This window comes from Aspergillus tanneri (genome assembly GCF_003426965.1).
Source record: "Aspergillus tanneri strain NIH1004 chromosome Unknown AapTan_4_pilon_pilon_pilon, whole genome shotgun sequence".
In the NCBI taxonomy this organism is placed as follows: domain Eukaryota; kingdom Fungi; phylum Ascomycota; class Eurotiomycetes; order Eurotiales; family Aspergillaceae; genus Aspergillus; species Aspergillus tanneri.
This window is the reverse complement of record NW_022984631.1, coordinates 1,145,408-1,165,929: the sequence shown is the minus strand read 5'-3', so window position 1 is coordinate 1,165,929 and position 20,522 is coordinate 1,145,408. Positions and strand designations below refer to the sequence as shown.

Sequence of the window (20,522 nt, the reverse complement as noted above, 5' to 3'; positions counted from 1 at the left end):
TCCCGACAAGGATTCATGAATATGTGGCCACTAATATACGAAAAATGGCTTGTCTCATTGTTTCAAAAATAAAAAACCAATTTGGGTGGGGGGCCTTCGGTATGATAGGATCATCAATTTTTGGTGGTTGTTAATTTCTTTAGCCATCATTATAGGAATGAATCATCAGGCTAGCATATATTCGTTGACGGGTAGCTGCGAGAAGATACCACGAAGTTATGAAAACGATTGAACCCTAACAACTAACATAATGAATATTAGTCATTGAGATGGAACAGTGCCGAAACACTTAAGTGTCTGTTAGCAAATCCATATCCATTCAAAGGAGGCATAGACATACCTTTCGCCGTAGTGGTGACGCCTAATACTCTCCGCAACAAGACTCGAAATATCGATGATAATCAACTTCTTCGATCTTTTCATCATCTGTGGAGACACAGGAAATGTATTGGTCACCACGATGTGGTCGATCGATTGGCATTGCTCCATTTGCTCAAGAGACTCATCTCCAAAAAGCCCATGGGTTGCGATGCAGTAGACCTTCTTCGCACCACCTTTCTTGACGACTGTCTCAGCAGCAGCAATCCATGATCCACTCTTGTCGATCATGTCATCGACAATGAATACTGTCCTGTCACGGACATCACCGACCAACGTAATGGTCTTTTCTTGCTCTGCAACCCGTCGAACACTTCCTTCCTCGTCCGACGATTCAGCAGCATCAAATGAACCACCAAGGGCATGGTCACCTGTCAAGGAGGATGGGTTTGATATAAGAGATTCCGCCATCAGATCAGGGGAGGATTCATGATTTTCCTGGTTGTGGGTCTGTCCTGGAGTGGCATCTCCAGATTGAGGGGTGGAGGTGGTGGCCGAAGGATAATCATCATCCACAAGCTGACCTTGTACAAGTCTTCCGGTGATGACATCCTGCACCCGAACATCAGTGTACTCACGCACAGCTTCTAATTCGGACGGTCGCCGAGCACCGGGCTGGACTTCCGGCGTCAGTGAATTGATCAATGAAGCGGTATTAACAAGCACCTTCTGGGAATTTTCAGACTCAGAGGTTACATTGTTCCCACTATGCAAACGTACTACAAACGGGTCCTGCTCTTTGGGAGTAGGGGTACATTCCTCATCGATGGAATCGAAGAAGACAGTACTGTCCGTCATGGTCATAGACACCTTGGGGCGTCTTCTGTCGGTGTTGACAATACCGAAGTTCAGTTTCAGTGTGTCCGCTAGGGAGGTGACACGCTTAGTGCCTCCGGCATTTTTGCTGACAACCACAGCCTCCTTCCAGCCGGGTACATTCATGCGAATCCAACGGGCAATGAAAGGTTCGGCAAACAGGTTGTCTACAGGCTTGCCAAAGAAGCCCTGCATTTGTGACGCCTAGACAGTTAATCTGATAAGAATCCCTCTATAATCCCTGTGCCTTTTTGCAACAGGTCGCCTGTTGACTCACATGCAAATCCAAAGTTATCACATGGTCCACTCCAGCAACTGAGAGCAGATTTGCCAGCATACGGGCGGTTATGGCGCCACGATGACTCTTCTTTTTGGATTGGCGGGAGTATGGGAAGTACCTCGACGACGTCAGTATCAACAAGAGCAGCACTCAAACTAGACAGGCACCATACGGCATAACCGCTGAGCCGAAAGAATCCGAGTTAGCGATTACGGTACTGTTTCCCAATAACTTGTAGTCTCAAGAAATACCTGTGATAGATTTTGCGGAGCCACCCTTGCAGGCAGAGATCATGATCAGCAACTCCATGACGCTATCATTAATCTTCCCACTGCCACTCTGAACGATGTATACATCTTGATTCCGAACCGAAACGCCAATGTTGACACTCGTCTCGCCATTGGCAAACTTTCCAAGCGTCGCCGGGGCAGGTAAAGTCCCGAGGCGTTCGCAGATCGTTTCAGCAAGTAAAGGATGGGATGTCCCAGAAAAAATCTGCACTCCCCGCATGATCAGAGTCTTATACGTTAAATTAGACCATGGACTAGAAACTGAATGAGCAGAGTCGATGTGGGGGGGAAGATCGTGGAACACATCTCATGCTGTTGTAAAGGGAAAAAAAAAACACAACGGAGCTTTAACAAGTGGGAAAAGAAAAAAAAAAAAAAAATTAAAAAACCCCAGCTCGTTTCTGGCGTCTGTGCCTCTCCGTACCGAAGTCCCCCGCGGCAAAATGATAGAAGCACCCCGCCTCCGTCTTGGCCTACCTCCTGAATAATGGGAAAATGTCGTCGTCGAAATTCCCTAAGGTCCAAGGAGGAGGATCTCTAATACTTGCCTGGCAAGTTAAGCAAAAGAATGTCTTGGTGATTGGTGGTGGGGAGGTACAGTAACTCTCTTACCTTTATAGTAGCTTACACGTGCTCTGGAGGGACTGACGCTCTGCATATATACGATTTCTAGGTAGCTGCTGGCCGGATCCTGCATGCTCTCAATGCCGACGCCAAAGTGTCCGTCGTTTGTCCAGCTTCGGGCCTAAATGATGAGGTGGCCTTTCGGGTTGCCGAGGGCCAGGTTACTCACTACGATCGATACTTCGAACCGACAGATCTAGAAGGAGCAGATATGGTCCTTTGTGCCATTGACGACCCGGACGCTTCGACACGCATTTGGAAACTCTGTAAAGAAAAACGAATACCCGCAAACATTGCAGATGTACCGTCGGAATGCGACTTCTACTTTGGTAGTGTACATCGGGATGGCCCATTGCAGGTGATGGTCAGCACAAACGGGAATGGCCCTAAGCTTGCCAGTATTGTGCGGAAGAAAATAGCCGATAATCTTCCAGATAACATGGGTGCAGCAATTGATAATGTGGGAAAATTGCGGAAGAAACTCAGAGATATTGCACCCAGTGTGAAGGAAGGTCCAAAAAGGATGAAATGGTATGTTGAGCTGTGCCCTAGTCCTTCCATCCTTGCTTATGATTATATAGGATGTCTGGTGTTTGTGAATCGTGGGGTTTGGACGATCTTGTCCAAATGAATGATAAAGACATGAATGGCCTTCTGGTGCATTATGCTTCCGGCAAGATCCCTCCATTGGAAGACATTCGATCGGGCGGAGCAATTCGTTGAATTGAAAGGCGTGTTCTATGATTTGCGCCTTGCATCAGTATATAATGATGATTACTCATTCTCTAGTCCATGTATGATACGATTTATGAAGTGCTACTGAAATTGATCTATATCTGGTATAAATGGAATAGTTTGCGCTCTTTTATGGTTCTGATGTTGTGTACACAAATGTATGAAGCCCAGCTCGTATGAGGAAATTGAAAACGCTTCGAAATAAAAAAAAAATAAAAAACTCTGCTAAGTCTACAGTTATTCCATCCAATGTGAGACATAAAGCCCGACAATCAAGGACGCAAGGATATCCAAAATCAACAACGAAAAGATATAGAAGCCAGAATTGGTGCCTTAGGAGATCTACTCAGGGTCCCCGCTCAGTTTGCGATTAGAAGGCTGGGAGGCTGACTTCCTTGGGCTGATGGATATTTGCACAGCAGGAATTCCTAGTTTCACCTCACCAATTCTCCGAAGCAATGCCTGAATAGCAATGCGAATTTCAGGATTCAACTCACGACCTAGTAGATCAACGCACAGCGGGTAGAAGGTCTCAACATGCTTATCAAAGCCTTCAGAAGGAAAGTTGGTGTAGCCGTCCAGGACATCCACAACGACAGGGCGCCAGGCTACTATGTTGCGATGTTGTGAATCTTCATCCAGACGGACAAAGCTGCGAATTATATCGGCACACAGTCTGGAAAGCATGGATTAGTAAAGCTGCGTTCCGGTGGACAGAATGCACATAATAAGAGCACTTACGGGATGAGCGCGGACTCTGTCTCCGCACGGCTGCTCCTCCTTTCGTCCCTCTCATCGTGGTACATGCGGAAAAGAATATGAACGTAAGTTGCAGCACTCCCACTCTCCTGTTTGAGCAAATTTGGCGGCTGCTTCATGAATCCCTGGCGCCAAAGCTGCATCCGGAGGTCCTTGTCCTCGTTGAACTTCTTGGCAAATTGGTAACTCTTCTTCAAAAGCCCCATCAGCCTGAGAAGCTCATGGCTCGGTATTTGTGCATAAACTTTATCGTTTGAAAACAACTCATGCACAGTTTCGATCATAAGTAACTGGAGGACGCAGTTTGTTATAATCCGGTTGAAAAACCGACGTCGTGCTACGGTGACGGCGGCTGGCTGTTGTTGCACATCTGCTTGGGGTCGGTAATCTTCCAATTCGGTGCTTGATGTGGAAGGCATGTCACCCTCTTCATGCTCGTGTTCCACATTCTGCAGGCCGTTGGCCTTTGGAGGATCGGTCAAATGCTCCGAGACTGGCGCCGATTCGGGAGATTCTGGAGCACCACCATCATCTCTACCATCTGGATCCCCATTTGCAGACTTCAGTGGGATTGGTGACTTGGAATAGATAGACGCTGCAGCAGTGAACAATTCATAGGCAGTGGTCTTGCTGAATAGGACAACAAAAGCGCCAACAACTTTTGTCCAGTGCTCTTGCTTGAATTTCATAACATTCTGTAGTATCAACTGTTGCAAGCAGTTGCTGCCGATGCGCGCAATCGTGTCGTTTTCCTGGCAGATGCATAGAGTAAGAAGCTCTAGTATGCGGCCCAGCATGTACTCCAGCGCATCGAAATAATGTGTGAAGAGCGTGATCATATTCCGCAACGCCTGGATCATCGTCGTGGAAAGCCAAACGGAAAGCTCCTCATGGTTAGGGACTTTAGACATTTCAGACTTTGACTGTAGCACAACGAAGATAGGGTAGAGAAGTTGCCGCCAAAGAACATCCCAGAACTCTTGAGGGTAGTCACCGCCATATCGAATCAACGTATCAAAAAGATATGTCAATGCTCTGTTTAAGTAAGTTACTGCAAGCACCTTAAATGTTGGGAAAGCTTGGTCTTACCGTGATCGAACCTCAAGGTCATCACCTGTCATCAGAACATCCTGGAAAGCAATGAGAATTGGGTACCAAAACTGCTCCTCCTTTGATTGGCGGGTGAGCTGTTTGGCGAGGTTCGTGGCATCATTGTGGACTTCTTCCGATGACGGCCCGCGGTGGGAAAGAGGACATTCCGGCGATCTCAGCATTTTAGTGACCGTTGACTTTAGCGTTTCAATCGCCTGCAGCGACTTCTTCTGAAATCTCATGTTCTTTGAGAATTCCGTGAGGCATACAATAAGGTCAGGGAATGCACCCTGTGTAATCACAACCCCGAAGCGGGTGTTATATACCTGCGTGACATGCTCGAAAGCCATGTTCACAATTCCCTCTATTTAAGGATTAGAATTGCTGAAAAAAGGCTTTCGACTCTAAACACTTACCGTAAGGCTCTCGAGCAGCAACTGTGAACACACCAAACATTGTTTTCCAACCAGAGCGAATGTTGTCACCGCGTGCTTGGATCATTTGTATGAGACACCGGAGAATCATGTCTTTTACAGTAACGGCATTGCTATTTGCCATGACGTGTTCGAATGGCTTAAGGAAGTCCTTTTGGAATTTAAAACCTGGAAGTTCTTCGATCTCCATGAAGCGCATTGAGAGTTGCCGGAGAGAATCCAGTGCAAAGAAGACAACAGTGGTATTTGAGTGACACCCAACTTGGTTGAAATGCTGTCCAAGAACCTCCCAAATTTTAGACCATTCTATCCTGACTCTTGTCATGTTGTAGTAGCTGATTTCAACCAGTTTCTGCAAGCTGTATGTCCGAGGAGAGTCGGTTTGTCCAGAGGACTGGATTTCCTGCCAGCTCACTTCACTCAGCGCCCGTACAAATTCAATTATAGCGTCGTGGGAAAGATTGGCTGTATTGGTAAAGATTCGATCGACACCTCTGATCATTTCCGCAGATCGGCTTTCCATGGCAACTTCTGCGCGGAAAGCAGTGGGACCATTTATAGACCTCGGGCGGGGACGTCTCGAAGATTGAATTGACCTGCGAGAAGACGTATCTGAGGAGGCATGGGGCACGATACGGGCTCGAGAGACATCTGGTAAAGACCCCTCGTCAACACCATCAGTCAGTAGTTGAAGTCTATCGAGCTGGCTGACACAAGTCAGGATTTCTCTCCAGGAGTTCTTAAGACGATTGCCTTCCGTAAGAGCGACATCAAGCAATACTTTCAGGGCCTCGACGTGCTTGGCCATCATCTCCCTGATATTACCTAAGTTGGTGAACTTGGCCAAAGCTGTCACGAAGGCGACCCGAGGCGTTTCCAAGTCAAACGCGCAGCTAATACGGATGGCAAGTTTCATTCCTTCCATGCAAAGCTTGATGATCTCCAGATACTGGGTGTCCTGCATGGGGGCTGATAGCCCGGAAAGGAAAGACATCCAAGTGACATTAAACATAGAACCGACATGCTGGACAGATGTTGCGGGGATAAAACGTGAGAGTGCCTCTTTGACTGCTGTCTTCCGTTGAGCCCGTATTAAGCTTCTGTACAGTTGCTCGGTTTTGTTGGCCATCTCTTCGGATGCCTGTGCATACTTCTCGCCCTGAATGTCCCGTCCGACAGTAGCGAAGACCTGCCCAGCCCTAGAAGCTAACCCGCTGGGAGTGGATGCAGGGAGTCCAATATTCGCTGCATGCTCTCTTTCGGTATCAAGCACAATTTCATTGTTCGCAATCTCATCATAGATAGATCCTAGGTAATCATCGGGCAAATCTTGATTATCATTTATACCCCTATTGTTTTTGATGAAATCTTCCTTGGTCATGCGGTTACCTCTGATCTTGGAACTGTGTTGATCGGTGTTGAGCATGATAACAGAGTACGCAAGCACATATGCTGTATCTGCGTTGGCATAAGCATTTGGGTTCTGAGTTGTGTAGCGCTCGGCAAACTTGAGCATGAAACGATCGATCTTCTGCGCTTCCCCTGGCAAGCGGAAATGCTGTAGGAATTGGCGAAGCGCATCAACAAAACGCCGCTTTGCAAAGTCCATCGTGTCAACAAAGGCGTGCATAATTGCGATATTTTCAGCATCCCCCTCTCCAAGATACTCGCCTAGCATGGCTTTATCTAACCTCTCGTTTCGGATCAGGAAGGCTGCCAGATCTTCCGGGGAATCGGAACGTACGAAGCCCTCCTTGATAAAAAGCTTGATTCCGCGCTTGGGCTTGAAGTTGAATTGTTGCACGGCATTCGTGAGGGCAATTTTCCGTTGCTTCACTTTTTCTATTTGACTAGGATCGTCCTCCGCCACTGGCGTTGACCGGCCGGTACTGCCATCACCATCAATCCTTGGAGAAGAAAGATAGGCGCCAGCGTTGGTATCAAGCGACTCTCTAGAGTTGTCAATCGACTTTTGCGAAGAACGATTAGGAGCAGCAGCGGTGTGGTCGGCGATGCGCTGCGAGGCCCAGTTGTCCAAAGATTGCAGAATTTCCACCAAACACTCAACTGCTTGATTCTTCAGTATATACTCTGGAGGTACACCTTGCAGATTCATCTGCGAGCTATTGGAAATATTTGCGCTGGTCAGTGTAGGTGGCAATGTGCCGTGTTGATGCCATTCGTTTCCCAACTTCGAGACTTTAACATAGTGTTCCTGGTATTGCTGTTGTTGGAAAGCGGTCACAGCTACCGGTACGCTCGAGTATCGTGATAGTTGTTCAATGACACTGTGTATAGCTCATTAGTAACATGGCTACAGCAAACGCTTTTGATGGGCAAGGCATACTTCTGGAAGATATTTTCTAGTGCCGTTCTGTCACAGTCATAATTGAGGTATATCTCAACCAACGCACGCGGATCACCCGCCAGCCTCTCCAAAATCTCCATGAAATACTGCTTTTGAAAGGTGGGCGAGTTTCGCTTCTCTAGGATGGCGAGGTAAATCTCTTTCAAGAAAACCTCGAGCTCTTTCTGTTTTGAGTCAGACCCAGCACCCTTAGGGGTATCAAATATCAACAGACCTTCATCATCACCCTCATATGTTTGAGCATAAGCCAAAATATCTCACTGCAAACCTCAAAAACTCTAGGAACAGAGCTTGAACCATTTCGACTAAGGCTCAAGCATAGATGAGGACGAACAGCCTGGAGGAGAGTCATGGCATCCGTGCTATTAGAGCTTTGTCGAATTGTCAATAGAGGGGATATGAAAACGGAGACGTGGTTGTTAATAAGGTAGTGGATAAGATGCAGGGATAACAACTTCGATCTCATATTTTGAGATTTCAGATCTTGCTGTTGGTCGTGGCCGAGGATCTTGTGGCTCAGCTTGCAGAGAGCCCTGAAAACTAAGTAAGAGTCCTTGACGTAAATTTCATCTTCATCGTCGTCTGCGGGGCTATCAGAATCTTCTCGCTCCTCTCCAAGGATCATGGATGAAGGCCGCGCAGGCGTCTGGCCTATTTTAGCACGGGTAACCGTTGTCGGGGCATTGTCATTGACAGAGGTAACATCTTTGCTAGATTCAAAACTTTGCAACGTAAGTTTTTCAATAGGCTCTTTTGAGACGGGTTGATCAGGGGGCGTTCCAGAGACTACATCCGATGTATGATCTTCCTCATTTGTCTGAGCCGCGTCGTCAGGCTCAAGGTTAACGGTATCGGAGGTTATACCCTGGCCTTTGTCGCCCTCGCGCACACGCAGTTCTTTCAGTTCAAGCCTTACACGTACCCTGTCGAAAACCGTGCCAACCATCTGCGTCAAAGATCCCTGGGCTATTTGCTGGTTTTGACTGGACTTGGAGTATATAAATATGTTATATATCTGACGGACAGCTTTCAGGAGGCCTGCTCCATGTACCACGATCTTGTCGTTCAAGACTGCCGCGAGAAGAGATTTGATGATTTGTTGTTGGATTTCATTTGGTGTCGCTTCGTTTTCGAAACAGTCACAAATTGCATCAATAGCTCGTTCAATTAGTGGGGGTTGCCCCGAACCAGATTCGGTTTCCGTCTGAGTCGAGGGGAAAGCGAAGTATGAGTATGTGATCAATTTCCCGATACAATCAAGAGCCGTCACTTGCAGGGGAATGCTAAAGCTCTTCGTTGCGAGGTGGAGAGGGCGGAAGATGACTTCGGGATCTATGGGCAGACGGTCTGATTGTTTAACATTCGCCAGCGCAGCATTCACAGCATCCTCCAATTCCTTGCTCCTCCTGGCCTCCCTCGATAAGCCAATGGTATCAAGAGCGGTCACTATAAAAACGGTGGAGCTGACGGTCACAGACCGCTGGGTCGCAAGTGTGGCAGTGGTCGATCTTGAATCCGAGCGTACTCGTAAATCAGGAATGACATCTGGAGGTGGTGCTGAGCCGGCTTCTTGTGTCTCGCTAGGTGTGTTCTTCGGTAAGTTAACTGTCTGGTCATCAGCTGGCCCATCAGTGCGTTCATCCTGCTGGCTCGGCGCATGTTCAGGGTCATCTTCGAGCTGTGGAGGGGCGACGGTGTTCCCTGGAGATGTTGAAACTTGCTCTGGAGATCCGAGGCCGTCACCAGGCTCCAATTCACCTTGTGCTTCATTGTTATTCGCTATTTCATCCACGTTGAACTGCAGACGCTCTGATTCATCGGGTAATGTGGGTTTGTCCTCCTCGATTGCTTCCGGAGACTCAGCGTACGTGGAGACATCGACCCCGTTCTCTTTGTTGTCTGCCTGCGATAGACCCGTAGACGTTTGGATTGGCTCATGGGCAGAGCCGTTTTCGACTTCCGCCATTTATGCGAGACTCCGTCCGGAGAATCCAGATGTATGTAAACTCGGGGTCCACATGGGACTAATTGAGGGACTAATGGGGAGATGGAAAATGAAACTGCAAGATAAGCGTACTGCAATCCTCCGGACCCAGGAATGAAGCGTGTCTTCTCCGGCGGCCACTGGCATTCTACGGAGATCGATGTGCGCCAAAAGCGCTGCATCAGCTTACGTAACAGGGCCACGGCGGCACCCGGCGACACTATTCCGATCGCTCACCGGGAAGCTCAACAGAAAAGTTCCTTGGAGCTGTTGCCCTCTCAACTCTTTTCATGATACTGCGTGCCCTTCCACTTGCAACACTCATCCTCCTGACCCCTTCCCATCTTCCCTTTCACTCTTTATTGAGCCGCGGGCCTTTCATTGTACCATAGTCACAGCATTTTGGGCACCATGGTTGCCTCTGCTGTCCGGATGCGCACTCCCAGCGCTATGTTTCTCACTAAAGGCGCCTCTTGCCTGAGGAGGCCGCAGACTATGCACAGATTTAAGGATGCTGTCCAGTATGATGCGCCATCCACTTGACGATGAATCTATCTATACATGCGAGGCTAATTCTTTTTCTCTTTTCTTGCCAGACCTCAATTGCCTGCTTTCTCCGCCCTTTCCCGATTCTATGCTTCTAATTGTATGCTGCAGGTCTTTTATTGTATCACCGTCATTACTTGAAAGCAGTCAATTCTGACATGTTGCGCATACAGCTTTCCCTCCCCACACCATCATCAGCATGCCTGCTCTGTCGCCAACCATGTCTGCCGGAAACATTGGCGCATGGCAAAAGAAAGCTGGTGATGCTCTGCAGCCCGGTGATGTTCTGGTGGAAATCGAGACCGATAAGGCACAGATGGACTTCGAATTCCAGGAGGAGGGTGTCCTTGCCAAGATTCTGAAGGAAACCGGTGAGAAGGATGTTGCTGTCGGCGCTGTATGTGCTATCTGTGGAATGGACACTTGGTCTTTAGTAGAGTTTGCTGACGGAGTATACACAGCCTATCGCTGTTCTCGTTGAGGAAGGTGCCGATGTCTCGCAGTTCGAGTCCTTCAGCTTGGAGGATGCTGGTGGTGAAAAGCCCGCCGCACCGGCTCAGGAGAGTAAGGAAGAATCCAAGAGTGATGCTACCCCCGCTCCGTCGACGCCAGAGCCCGAGCTTGCGGCCCAGGAGCCGGATACTTCGGGTGAGAAGCTCCAACCCAGCCTCGACCGTGAGCCCGCCATCAGCCCTGCCGCCAAGGCACTGGCTCTGGAAAGGGGGGTGCCGGTCAATGCGCTCAAGGGCACCGGTCGTGGCGGTCAGATCACTAAGGAGGATGTCGAAAAGTACAAGCCCAGCGCTTCCGCGGTTGCTGGCCCGACCTACGAGGACGTTCCTCTTACCTCCATGCGAAAGACCATTGCCAACCGACTCCAGCAATCCATGAAAGAGAACCCCCACTACTTCGTGTCGACCACTTTGTCGGTTAGCAAGCTTCTGAAGCTCCGCCAGGCTCTCAACGCTTCCGCTGAGGGCAAGTACAAGCTCTCGGTCAATGACTTCCTCGTTAAGGCATGCGCTGCCGCTCTCTTGAAGGTCCCTGCTGTCAACTCCAGCTGGCACGAAGAGAACGGACAGGTTGTCATCCGTCAGCACAAGACTGCCGACATTAGCGTTGCGGTTGCCACTCCCTCCGGACTGATCACCCCTGTTGTGAAGAACGTGCAGAGCCTTGGTCTGTCCAACATCTCTAACCAGATCAAGGATCTCGGCAAGCGCGCTCGTGAGAACAAGCTCAAGCCTGAGGAGTACCAGGGTGGCACCTTCACCATCAGCAACATGGGTATGAACCCTGCCATTGAGCGCTTCACCGCTGTTATCAACCCCCCTCAAGCCGGTATCCTGGCAGTTGGCACCACCCGTAAGGTCGCCGTCCCCGTCGAGACTGAGGAGGGTACTTCGGTTGAGTGGGACGACCAGATTATCGTGACTGGCAGTTTCGACCACAAGGTTGTCGATGGTGCTGTTGGGGGCGAATGGATCAAGGAACTGAAGAAGATTGTTGAGAACCCCTTGGAGCTTCTTCTGTGAGGGCGTCCTGGGTGATCTGGAATCCTGACCTACCTCCAATGCCCTGCGTTGGGGTTCCGTTTTGGTGTTGTTGTAATATGTATTAAAAACCCGCCTAGTTCTTTTGGTCGTAAGAGGCTATTTAAAGTACAGTCTTAAGATCTCGATTTTATTCCCTATGTTTTAAATTTCAAAATGACTTGATGGTGGAACACGGTGCTATAGAATGGCAGGGACCGTCTTGGGAATCGTTTCTATTGGCCCATGATGTGTATCCAGTATAGCGAGGACAAGTCAGGGAATTACCTATCCTGTACTGAGCAGTTGGCCGGGAAACTCGTCTTATAAGGTTTTCAAGCTTAAAGCCAAGCCTGAGGTGACTGCGTTCATTCGGCGCTGGCCTTGGCAGTGCGAAAGTCGCATGATAACCACTCCCCCTCCAACCAAAGTTCTATGACGTGATGTCATGCGTTTAAGGTAGGCCCAGATATCGGAAAGTAGTATAAATACTTTCTTTCCTCATGCCATCGCCGAAACTCCCCTCCTTCTGATACACGTGCCCTCTTTATTAGTCACTACCCCCCTCTTTCCTTCCTCCCCTTTCGTCACGTTTCCCGCTGTAAGTCATGATTGGATGTCGGACTTGTCACTGGCAGGCCCCTTCCTGTGGATGACCCTATCTAATTATTGGCCACAGTACAGAGTGCTCCATCATCTACACCATACACAAAGAAATTCATCATGTCTTACGCCGAAGCTGCATCCAGAGGCCCCAAGCAGTCTCCAGATGAAGTGCGTTGCACCCTTTCATCCTACTTACCTCTCCCTCTTTTTTCCAAGGCACATCTACGGCACTAGTGTAGGTGTCACATGCTAACCTTTTACCAGGCGTTAGTTGTGACTCGCCCTACTTTTTTGCTGCACTTGTTTGACTAAATATGCCAATCCAGTCGTGCTCCCAGCCCTTCCAGGATCTACAAAGATGAATCGGAAAGCACAGCATCCCTAGTTGATGTGGACTCCCCACACGTCACTGCGGTAGACCCTAACTATCTGAACCAAGAGATAAAGACTACGACCCAGGCTGAGCGCATACAGCGTGAAGAGGAAGAAGAAAAGAAACAGGAAGCTCGAGCTGAGAACAAGGCTAAGGCTAAAGCTAAGGCTTCGAGCGTACGAGACAACGCAAGTAATCCAGTATACATCGGAAACGCCGTGATCGTGGGTGTTATTGGTGCCGGACTTGGACTTGGTGCCTACCGAAAACATGTCGAAGGTCAGCTATCATGGCAGCTCATTGGAGTATGGACTGGGGCTATCGGAGCCTTGGGCGTGGCCGATTATTTTGTGAGCAAGTGAGTGCCCTTGTGTTCCTTCATCGAATCCTCTGAAAAGGGAACCATTAGACTAACAAAATCTACCTCTGTTCATTCAGGTGGTTCCTTCAGAACAAGTATCCACCCAAATAAAACCATCTTCTTACTCGTTTTTGTTTGTGGATCATGACTGGGGTGTACTATTGATTTTGTGAACTTTTCTTTGCATTGTTACCTGTTACCCTGCATCTGTGCTTTTCACCTCAGTAGAGGCTGGAGTTTTAGTAGTGGTTGGACGTTATTTGTTTTAATACTATTTTAGTAATGCCATTCCCTCTCTCTGTCTTGAGATTTCTGCCCTAGTTTTGATAGTATATATAGTTAGCTTAAATATATATGCTTCAAGAAGAGCATAAAATAGGTTGCATAGGGGGATTGTCCTTTTGTATCTGTTGGTAGGCGGTAGAAACTGTGTAGTGCAAGAGCGTTCAGTGCTATTATCGCGTTCTTCGAAGAGTAAGTGCTAGACTTGCTAGGAGATTTAAGGCGGACTGCCCAAATAGGCAGGCATATAGTGGAGGCGGTCAGCGACGTCAGAATCACAAGTATATCTGGCCTTGGCCTGCATACTTATTATTAGTATCATTGTGGGAACACGTTGACACCGACTAGGTAGTTGGCCTTTTCTTTTCTCCTTTCTTTATCTATCATATAAGCCCCTTTAATTTCTGATATTGAGAGTAATAACTCGATTTGTCTTTTGGCACCGAGCAAGCTTGAACAACGAAAATGGTGCGTCCTCCGTACTCCTGGAGCTCATCCTATTAGCTAGAGTGCTAACTGTTGAGCAGAATTCCCTATTTAATTCTGCACTTAAGCAGTCTTCTGCTATTCGGCGCGACCTGGACACATTTTCGCAGTCGCCGACGACATCCTCCGCAGCATTGCAGGGTACGTCTTGAGTATAGATTATTTATTTTCCCTTTGCACTCGATGTGCCACTACATGAAATGTCTACGGCTATTTGCTCACTCCCCTGTTTCATAGGCCAAATCGCCGCTTCCCTAGCATCTCTGTCCCGAACCATCGATGACTACGCGGCTTTGGCTAAGAAAGAGCTGATCCCCGAGAAACAAGAGAAGGCGTATGAACGAACCAAGAAGTTCCGATCGGAGCTTGCTGATTACCGGCAACATTTTGATCAGCTACGGAAAGAGAGAGAGGATGCGGTAAGTCCATACTACCTTGCAGGCCGGACTAAAAGACCACTGATGACCGTGATTTCTGATCTCTAGCAATCTATGACGAACCGTAATGAGCTTCTCGGTCGACGGCCACACCACACGGCCACCCCCGAGAACCCTTATACTCAATCGTCACTACCTACCTCCTCAACATTCGCCAATCCCTCTTCACCTCGATCGGGTCTCAGTTTTGGTGCTTCTCCGGCAGACTACAACCGGGAAACACATGCACTGCGCGAGCAGTCGTTCTTAGGCACCACTAACAAACAGCTCGATGATTTTATCGACCGGGGACGGGCGGTACTTGCGGACCTTGGACAGCAGCGAGAGGTCCTTAAAGGCACGCAACGCCGGTTATACAGCGTAGCCAACACATTAGGGGTCAGTGGGGAGACAATTCGCAAGGTTGAGCGAAGGGCGAAGCAGGATAAGTGGATTTTCTGGGGGGGAGTGGTGATTTTCTTCCTCTTTTGCTGGGCAGTGTTGCACTTTTTACGGTAAATATAATGCGGCGGATTTTTGGACGACTGAATTATGTCTTGTATGTATTAGTGGTCTTTGCTCTGTTTGCTCTGTTCATGTTGCCTGGTTCTATTGGCAAGCGCCGGCGTTTGGGTGGTTGCATTGGGGGATGTGAAGGTTTTTGCTGTAAGTCTGTATATACGCTGGACAAGAAGGGGAAGAAACAAGATAGTAAGGCCATCACCGCTACTCTGGATGTGCAGATGCAGAATGTGCAGAATTTGCTCCTTGGGGACTTCCTGTCTGTTGTCGTGGAGCGATCGGAATCGGAGCCTTTTAGCCGCCCCAATTATTCTCACCGGCAGCCAACGGGATCCTTTCTTCCCTTCTCTTCCTTTCCTCCCTTCTCTCTCCCTCCTCTTTTCCAATTGTTTTCCCTCCCCTCGTCCATCCTCTCTCCTCACTTTCATCTCTCTATAGATTGAATTCTGTCTTCCTTCTCTCTCACATCCGCGCAATGTTTGCTGCTCGTCAGTCCTTCAACCTCTTCCAGAAGCGCGCCTTCTCGGCTTCTGCTAGCCAGGTGTGTGAACCTTTTCGTTCCTCAACTTGAACCTCGGCGCCTGTCCACCGTACATGCTGCTAACCTTCTTTTTTTTTCCCTTTCCCCCTAGGCTTCCAAGGTTACCGTCCTCGGTGCCGCTGGTGGTATTGGCCAGCCTCTCTCTCTTCTGCTCAAGCTCAACCCCCGTGTCTCGCAGCTCGCTCTCTACGACATCCGCGGTGGCCCTGGTGTGTTCCAATTTCAATCCCAACCATCCGCGCCAGTGATTGGAGGTTGCTAAGTTGACCGTTCTTCTGCAGGTGTCGCTGCTGACCTGAGCCACATCAACACTAACAGCGTCGTTTCTGGCTTCGACCCTACACCTTCGGGCCTCCGCGATGCTCTCAAGGGCTCTGAGATCGTCCTCATTCCCGCCGGTGTTCCTCGCAAGCCCGGCATGACCCGTGACGGTATGAGCCATTGCGCAATTTGAGCTAATGTCTCGGGTCCCTGAATGCTGATCTGTCTCTTGCCACCTTTAGACCTCTTCAACACCAACGCCTCCATCGTCCGTGACCTTGCCAAGGCTGCTGCCGATGCTGCTCCCGAGGCCAACGTCCTCGTCATCTCCAACCCCGTACGCTATGACCCGATTCGCTCTCCTCTTTCTCCCCACCCCCGTGTTCAACCGCAAACTAACCAGACGACCTAGGTCAACTCCACCGTCCCCATCGTCTCCGAGGTCTACAAGTCCAAAGGTGTCTACAACCCCAAGCGCCTCTTCGGTGTCACCACCCTTGACGTCGTTCGTGCCTCCCGCTTCATCTCCGAGGTCCAGAAGACCGACCCTGCCAACGAGGCCGTCCCCGTTGTTGGCGGCCACTCCGGTGTGACCATTGTTCCCCTCCTCTCCCAATCCAACCACTCTGGCATTGAGGGTGAGGTCCGTGACGCTCTCGTGAAGCGCATCCAGTTCGGTGGTGACGAGGTCGTCCAGGCCAAGGATGGTGCTGGCTCCGCTACCCTCTCCATGGCCATGGCTGGTGCTCGCTTCGCTGAGTCCCTCCTCAAGGCCGCTCAGGGCGAGAAGGGTGTTGTCGAGCCTACCTTCGTCGACAGCCCTCTTTACAAGGACCAGGGTATTGACTTCTTCGCCTCCAGAGTTGAGCTTGGCCCCAACGGTGTTGAGAAGATCCACCCCGTTGGCCAGGTCAACACCTACGAGGAGCAGCTCCTCCAGGCTTGCTTGGGTGACCTCAAGAAGAACATCCAGAAGGGTGTTGACTTCGTCAAGGCCAACCCTTAGTTTCAAGGATCATGAAGATCCTCTCCGGTCACAGATAGATCATCTGCAGCCGCGGTTCCTCCTTGTATAAAGTCTATGTCAGTCCCTTGTGTATCTTTGTTATCGGCCTATTCCCCACCCGCATCGACTCTTATTTCGGAGGATTTGCAGCTGCAGCGTGGAACGTGGGATTGAGTCTGGAAAGAATGTATGATCTGATCTCTAAGACTTGATTTCATTGTACTGGGAAGGGAACACGACTTGTATGTTTCATAAATTCAAGAAAATTTCACAGTTAATGTATTGGTTCATGAGAGCTATGTCTTAGTGATTTCCACAGTAAACCATGTAGGTACCAATATTGTGTTGTATATTGCAGAAAATAAGGGGAAAATTTTTTTTCATAGATTTATATGTGTAGTCGATCTTGCTAAATCCATGGAATGCTACCGATTGTAGCACTCAAGAAACCAAACTGGTAAGCGAAAACAAGCGGAAAATTGCAAATCCAGAATTGAAAATCGAAACAAAACACTGCATCAACAGGGGGAAAGCGTATATCAGGCATAAAATCTTAATCGTAATATCATCAAACGAAAACATAGAGAAAAAAGAGGAGAGGGAAGCAGAGAATGGGACGAAAGGATGCAAGAAACCCAGGTTATTCTTTGCCTTGCACACACCACAGCATACCATGAATAAGAGAATCAATTCATAGAAATAGGGAACAAACTAAGCCAGAAACAGAAGAAGAAAAGAAGTAAGAATAAGAATGCTACGTATAGCTCCTCATGGCGTCGATATAGCCCGTTCCTCCGCGGAGGTCATGGTCGAAAGTTTCGGCTACTTCTAAGACACGTTTGATGTGTTCCATTGAGAGAGCGGTGTTTTCATTGACGGCTAGCGCTTGGGCAGTGCGGACGGAGTTTTTGATCTGAAAAAAAAAAAAAAAAAAAAATTAGTTTCATTGGTATCGATATGCTTGTGGAAGAGAGGAATGTACTTGACGTCCGTTTAGATTGTGACGAGCTAGTGCATCGTAGTCCTTATCTGTAAATTGGGCTGTCTTTACGCCCTCCATTGCCTGCACTCGCTCCAGGAACATCATCCATACGCTGCGTTTGGCTTTCGTTGGGAGGTCACCATATCGCAGGGCAACGTGGATGCGGGATTGGAAAGCGTCGTCGAAGGTCTCTACCCGGTTGGTGGTGAGAAACAGGATGCCCTGGAAATACTCGAGGAGACGCAGGAATATGCTGACTAGAGCATTGCGGTGAATGTCCTGGATCGTGCGCTTTTCGAGGAAAATATCCGCCTCGTCCAGAAGAAGTACAGCTCCCCAGGAATGCGCGATATCCAGAATCTTGTTCAGTTCGCCCTCTAGGGTTCGCGAGTCGGTTCCAAGTTCTCCTGCACTGACCATGTACAATGGGCATTTGAGTAGCTCTGCGATGCCTTCGGCAGTGAGGGTCTTGCCGGTACCTGGAGGACCGTGCAGAACAGCAACGAGCCCTTTGCCCTTGCCTTGGATCACATCGTCGATGTTCTGTGCGGCACAGAAGGTATGGGATTCTACCAGGGCTTTGACGATAGATTTCTGATTGTCCGGTAAAACGAGTGAGTCAAATGCGTCCTCGTTCCACTCGATGTCGCTGATCCCCGAAATGCTAAACTCGAGCCACAGCTTCTCGCTGAAGGCGAAGCCCAGGACAACAGGGCTGGAAATGAGGAGCTCCTCTTCGGTGAATTCTCGGTCGGTGTCCTCGACTTCGTCCATGTTTTCTTTCTGGATCTCGTTTCCATTTTCATCCAGTTCCACTTCCACCACGTGGGGTTTTCCTTCCTTGTCTCGAATAACCTTGTACCGCACCGTGGGGGCATCGGAGTCCCGACGGTGTGCATACGGCTCGACTGAGTCTGACTCTGACATCGCACAGCAACACCCATCACTGCTGCCGTTGTCGTCGCCATCGAGAAAGTCGGGGTCCTTGGGGCGGACAGTGCTGATGGGGTAGTTAGGGTTGATGCGGCGATGAATGGCTGGATCGATCATCACTCGCCCATTGATATTGACCTTGATGACAGTCCGCTTTTTCTTATAGAAGGCCATTCCTTTGTGATACCGGTAGTTCATTCCCCGAAGAGCCACGAACTTCTTACCCCGCTCCACCAGTTTGGCCTGGACACCCTCGGCCTCTCGGTGATACTTTAGGGGGTAGCAGCTGAGACTAGTTATCTTGCGAGCACCCTTGAAGCTCTCTACATCAGCCGCCATCACTCCCATTCCAAAGGTCTTGCCGTCATACTCCAGGTAGCGGCCCTCTATGCTGTACCACTGGCCCTTCATGAACGACGACTCTTTGGTGGCATATTCGATCTTGAAAGCACGCGGTTCGTCCTGGTTGCCATAGGTGGGAGAGTATGCAATGGTGTTTGGTTTGAACAAAGCCCACAATAGGTCGAAGGTGATCATATTCGCCTCCAGCAAGGGATACAGGGTCTTTTTGGTCTCCGCATAGTCCGTGTCCAGATATTTCAAGAGCACCTTCAAGTGCTGCGCCTTGAGATTGGCGATATTCTTGACCTTCTTCTTCCTCTCCGTTTTGGCCTGTTGCTTTAGCTCCTTCATGCACTGGCGGGTCTCTTCCAGATAGAGGAAGAGCATATTGGGGTCAACTACCGCGGTTTCTTGCACCAGGCTAACCCCCTTGACACCATCCATGACCTTTGATAGCGCATCCCGCAGGTACTTGCTCTTGATATCCACCACCGTCTCCAAGTACTTATTGTCCCAGTCAAATTTGCGACGTACGGTGAAAAGGTACTGATCCCACTCGTTTGCCCCGGGATCGTCAACCGTCTCTGTTAGTTTGAAGTTGTGTATCGTATTGTCCCACACTAAGAGTGTCATTTGGTCAGTTCAGATCCGTTTCAAAGGCTTAGGAAAATACGAACGCTGATCAACCCGCTTGAATGCCATTTTCGAGGCTGCCTTCTTTCTGCCCTTTGACCGTTGCGAGCAACTCTTCTGAGTGTCTGTCTGACCATCAGTCGTCCGCTTACCGCGTGTTCTGTTGCGGCGCCCATCTCCTCGTTTCAGTCGCAATGCCGCCAGCTTTTCCTTGGCTAGGGAGAGAGCTGTATCATCCATATCGCTATCCACCTCTTCTTCCAGTGCGTCCTCGGAGGAATCATCCTTGCGGATCTTTTTGGCCTTTCTGGCCTTTAGTTTGGCTACGAGCTTCTTGAGGGCCTTTTCGTCTAGGGATGAGGAGTCGTCGGTTTCTTCGGTTTCAGATTCTGACAGGGATTCATCCTGATAATGCGACCGCGATTTCTTCTTTCGACCATTCTTCGGGGTCTTTCTTGTGCGGTTCTTCGCTCGCCTCCTACGCTGCTTTCTGTCCGGCTCCGATTCGGGTACATAAGACTCGGAATCCTCTTCCTCAGAATCGGAGTCACTGGTACTGGAGCTGCCGTCATCTTCCAGGCTCAAGTTAGAGGAGCTATCGTCACTCGGGGTGACGATGGATGAGGCTTTGGTAGGCCTATGGGACTTCTTTTTGGACTCTCGACTGCGCTGGGTGGGGTCAGGCTCTTTCCCGGGATGCTTTTTGCAGGACTTCTTGGGGGCAGTTTCGGACACAGACACCCCAGACTTGGCCTCTGGTTTGATGGCATTGTTGTCTGCCGGGGGGTCGGCATCGAGCTTTGTGTCGGGAGCGGCGGCGGTTGTGGTGGGATCGGCCATGGTTTGGGGCTTGTCGGGGCTTTTAGTTCCAGGATTTGATTTGGAGATGGGCCCCACTGTGGAGCCGTGGAGAGGCCGGCGTGGTCAGGCACGAGCCGGA

At 49.4% G+C, this 20,522-nt stretch overlaps 8 protein-coding genes across 8 annotated transcripts; 5 read left to right on the top strand and 3 right to left on the bottom strand.

Moving 5' to 3' along the window:
* Positions 1-257: 257 nt before the first annotated feature.
* Positions 258-1,984, bottom strand: ATNIH1004_005594 (ribose phosphate diphosphokinase subunit PRS1; the record flags this gene model as incomplete). Its single annotated transcript, XM_033570248.1, has 4 exons — positions 258-288; positions 341-1,398; positions 1,472-1,509; positions 1,726-1,984. 4 exons carry the CDS (start codon positions 1,982-1,984, stop codon positions 258-260), a joined length of 1,386 nt encoding a protein of 461 aa, XP_033426280.1.
* Positions 1,985-2,259: 275 nt separating this feature from the next.
* On the top strand, positions 2,260-3,111 carry MET8 (bifunctional precorrin-2 dehydrogenase/sirohydrochlorin ferrochelatase MET8; the record flags this gene model as incomplete). Its single annotated transcript, XM_033570247.1, has 3 exons — positions 2,260-2,358; positions 2,438-2,919; positions 2,970-3,111. The coding sequence occupies 3 exons, from the start codon at positions 2,260-2,262 to the stop codon at positions 3,109-3,111; spliced, it is 723 nt and encodes a 240-aa protein (XP_033426279.1).
* A 354-nt stretch (positions 3,112-3,465) lies between these two features.
* On the bottom strand, positions 3,466-9,742 carry SEC7 (Arf family guanine nucleotide exchange factor SEC7; the record flags this gene model as incomplete). The annotated part of the gene is made up of 6 exons (XM_033570246.1): positions 3,466-3,799; positions 3,865-4,917; positions 4,972-5,338; positions 5,391-7,696; positions 7,756-7,940; positions 7,991-9,742. The coding sequence occupies 6 exons, from the start codon at positions 9,740-9,742 to the stop codon at positions 3,466-3,468; spliced, it is 5,997 nt and encodes a 1,998-aa protein (XP_033426278.1).
* A 429-nt stretch (positions 9,743-10,171) lies between these two features.
* LAT1 (putative pyruvate dehydrogenase complex, dihydrolipoamide acetyltransferase component) lies at positions 10,172-11,841 on the top strand (the record flags this gene model as incomplete). The annotated part of the gene is made up of 4 exons (XM_033570245.1): positions 10,172-10,281; positions 10,357-10,406; positions 10,480-10,703; positions 10,768-11,841. 4 exons carry the CDS (start codon positions 10,172-10,174, stop codon positions 11,839-11,841), a joined length of 1,458 nt encoding a protein of 485 aa, XP_033426277.1.
* Positions 11,842-12,561: 720 nt separating this feature from the next.
* ATNIH1004_005590 (uncharacterized protein) lies at positions 12,562-13,179 on the top strand (the record flags this gene model as incomplete). The annotated part of the gene is made up of 3 exons (XM_033570244.1): positions 12,562-12,612; positions 12,709-12,746; positions 12,792-13,179. 3 exons carry the CDS (start codon positions 12,562-12,564, stop codon positions 13,177-13,179), a joined length of 477 nt encoding a protein of 158 aa, XP_033426276.1.
* Positions 13,180-13,925: 746 nt separating this feature from the next.
* On the top strand, positions 13,926-14,881 carry BOS1 (golgi SNAP receptor complex member 2 family protein; the record flags this gene model as incomplete). Its single annotated transcript, XM_033570243.1, has 4 exons — positions 13,926-13,928; positions 13,988-14,087; positions 14,184-14,365; positions 14,432-14,881. The coding sequence occupies 4 exons, from the start codon at positions 13,926-13,928 to the stop codon at positions 14,879-14,881; spliced, it is 735 nt and encodes a 244-aa protein (XP_033426275.1).
* A 478-nt stretch (positions 14,882-15,359) lies between these two features.
* Positions 15,360-16,692, top strand: MDH1 (malate dehydrogenase; the record flags this gene model as incomplete). The annotated part of the gene is made up of 5 exons (XM_033570242.1): positions 15,360-15,425; positions 15,517-15,634; positions 15,707-15,856; positions 15,929-16,023; positions 16,099-16,692. The coding sequence occupies 5 exons, from the start codon at positions 15,360-15,362 to the stop codon at positions 16,690-16,692; spliced, it is 1,023 nt and encodes a 340-aa protein (XP_033426274.1).
* A 754-nt stretch (positions 16,693-17,446) lies between these two features.
* On the bottom strand, positions 17,447-20,422 carry ATNIH1004_005587 (ATP-binding protein; the record flags this gene model as incomplete). Its single annotated transcript, XM_033570241.1, has 3 exons — positions 17,447-17,605; positions 17,675-19,569; positions 19,735-20,422. The coding sequence occupies 3 exons, from the start codon at positions 20,420-20,422 to the stop codon at positions 17,447-17,449; spliced, it is 2,742 nt and encodes a 913-aa protein (XP_033426273.1).
* Positions 20,423-20,522: the final 100 nt, after the last annotated feature.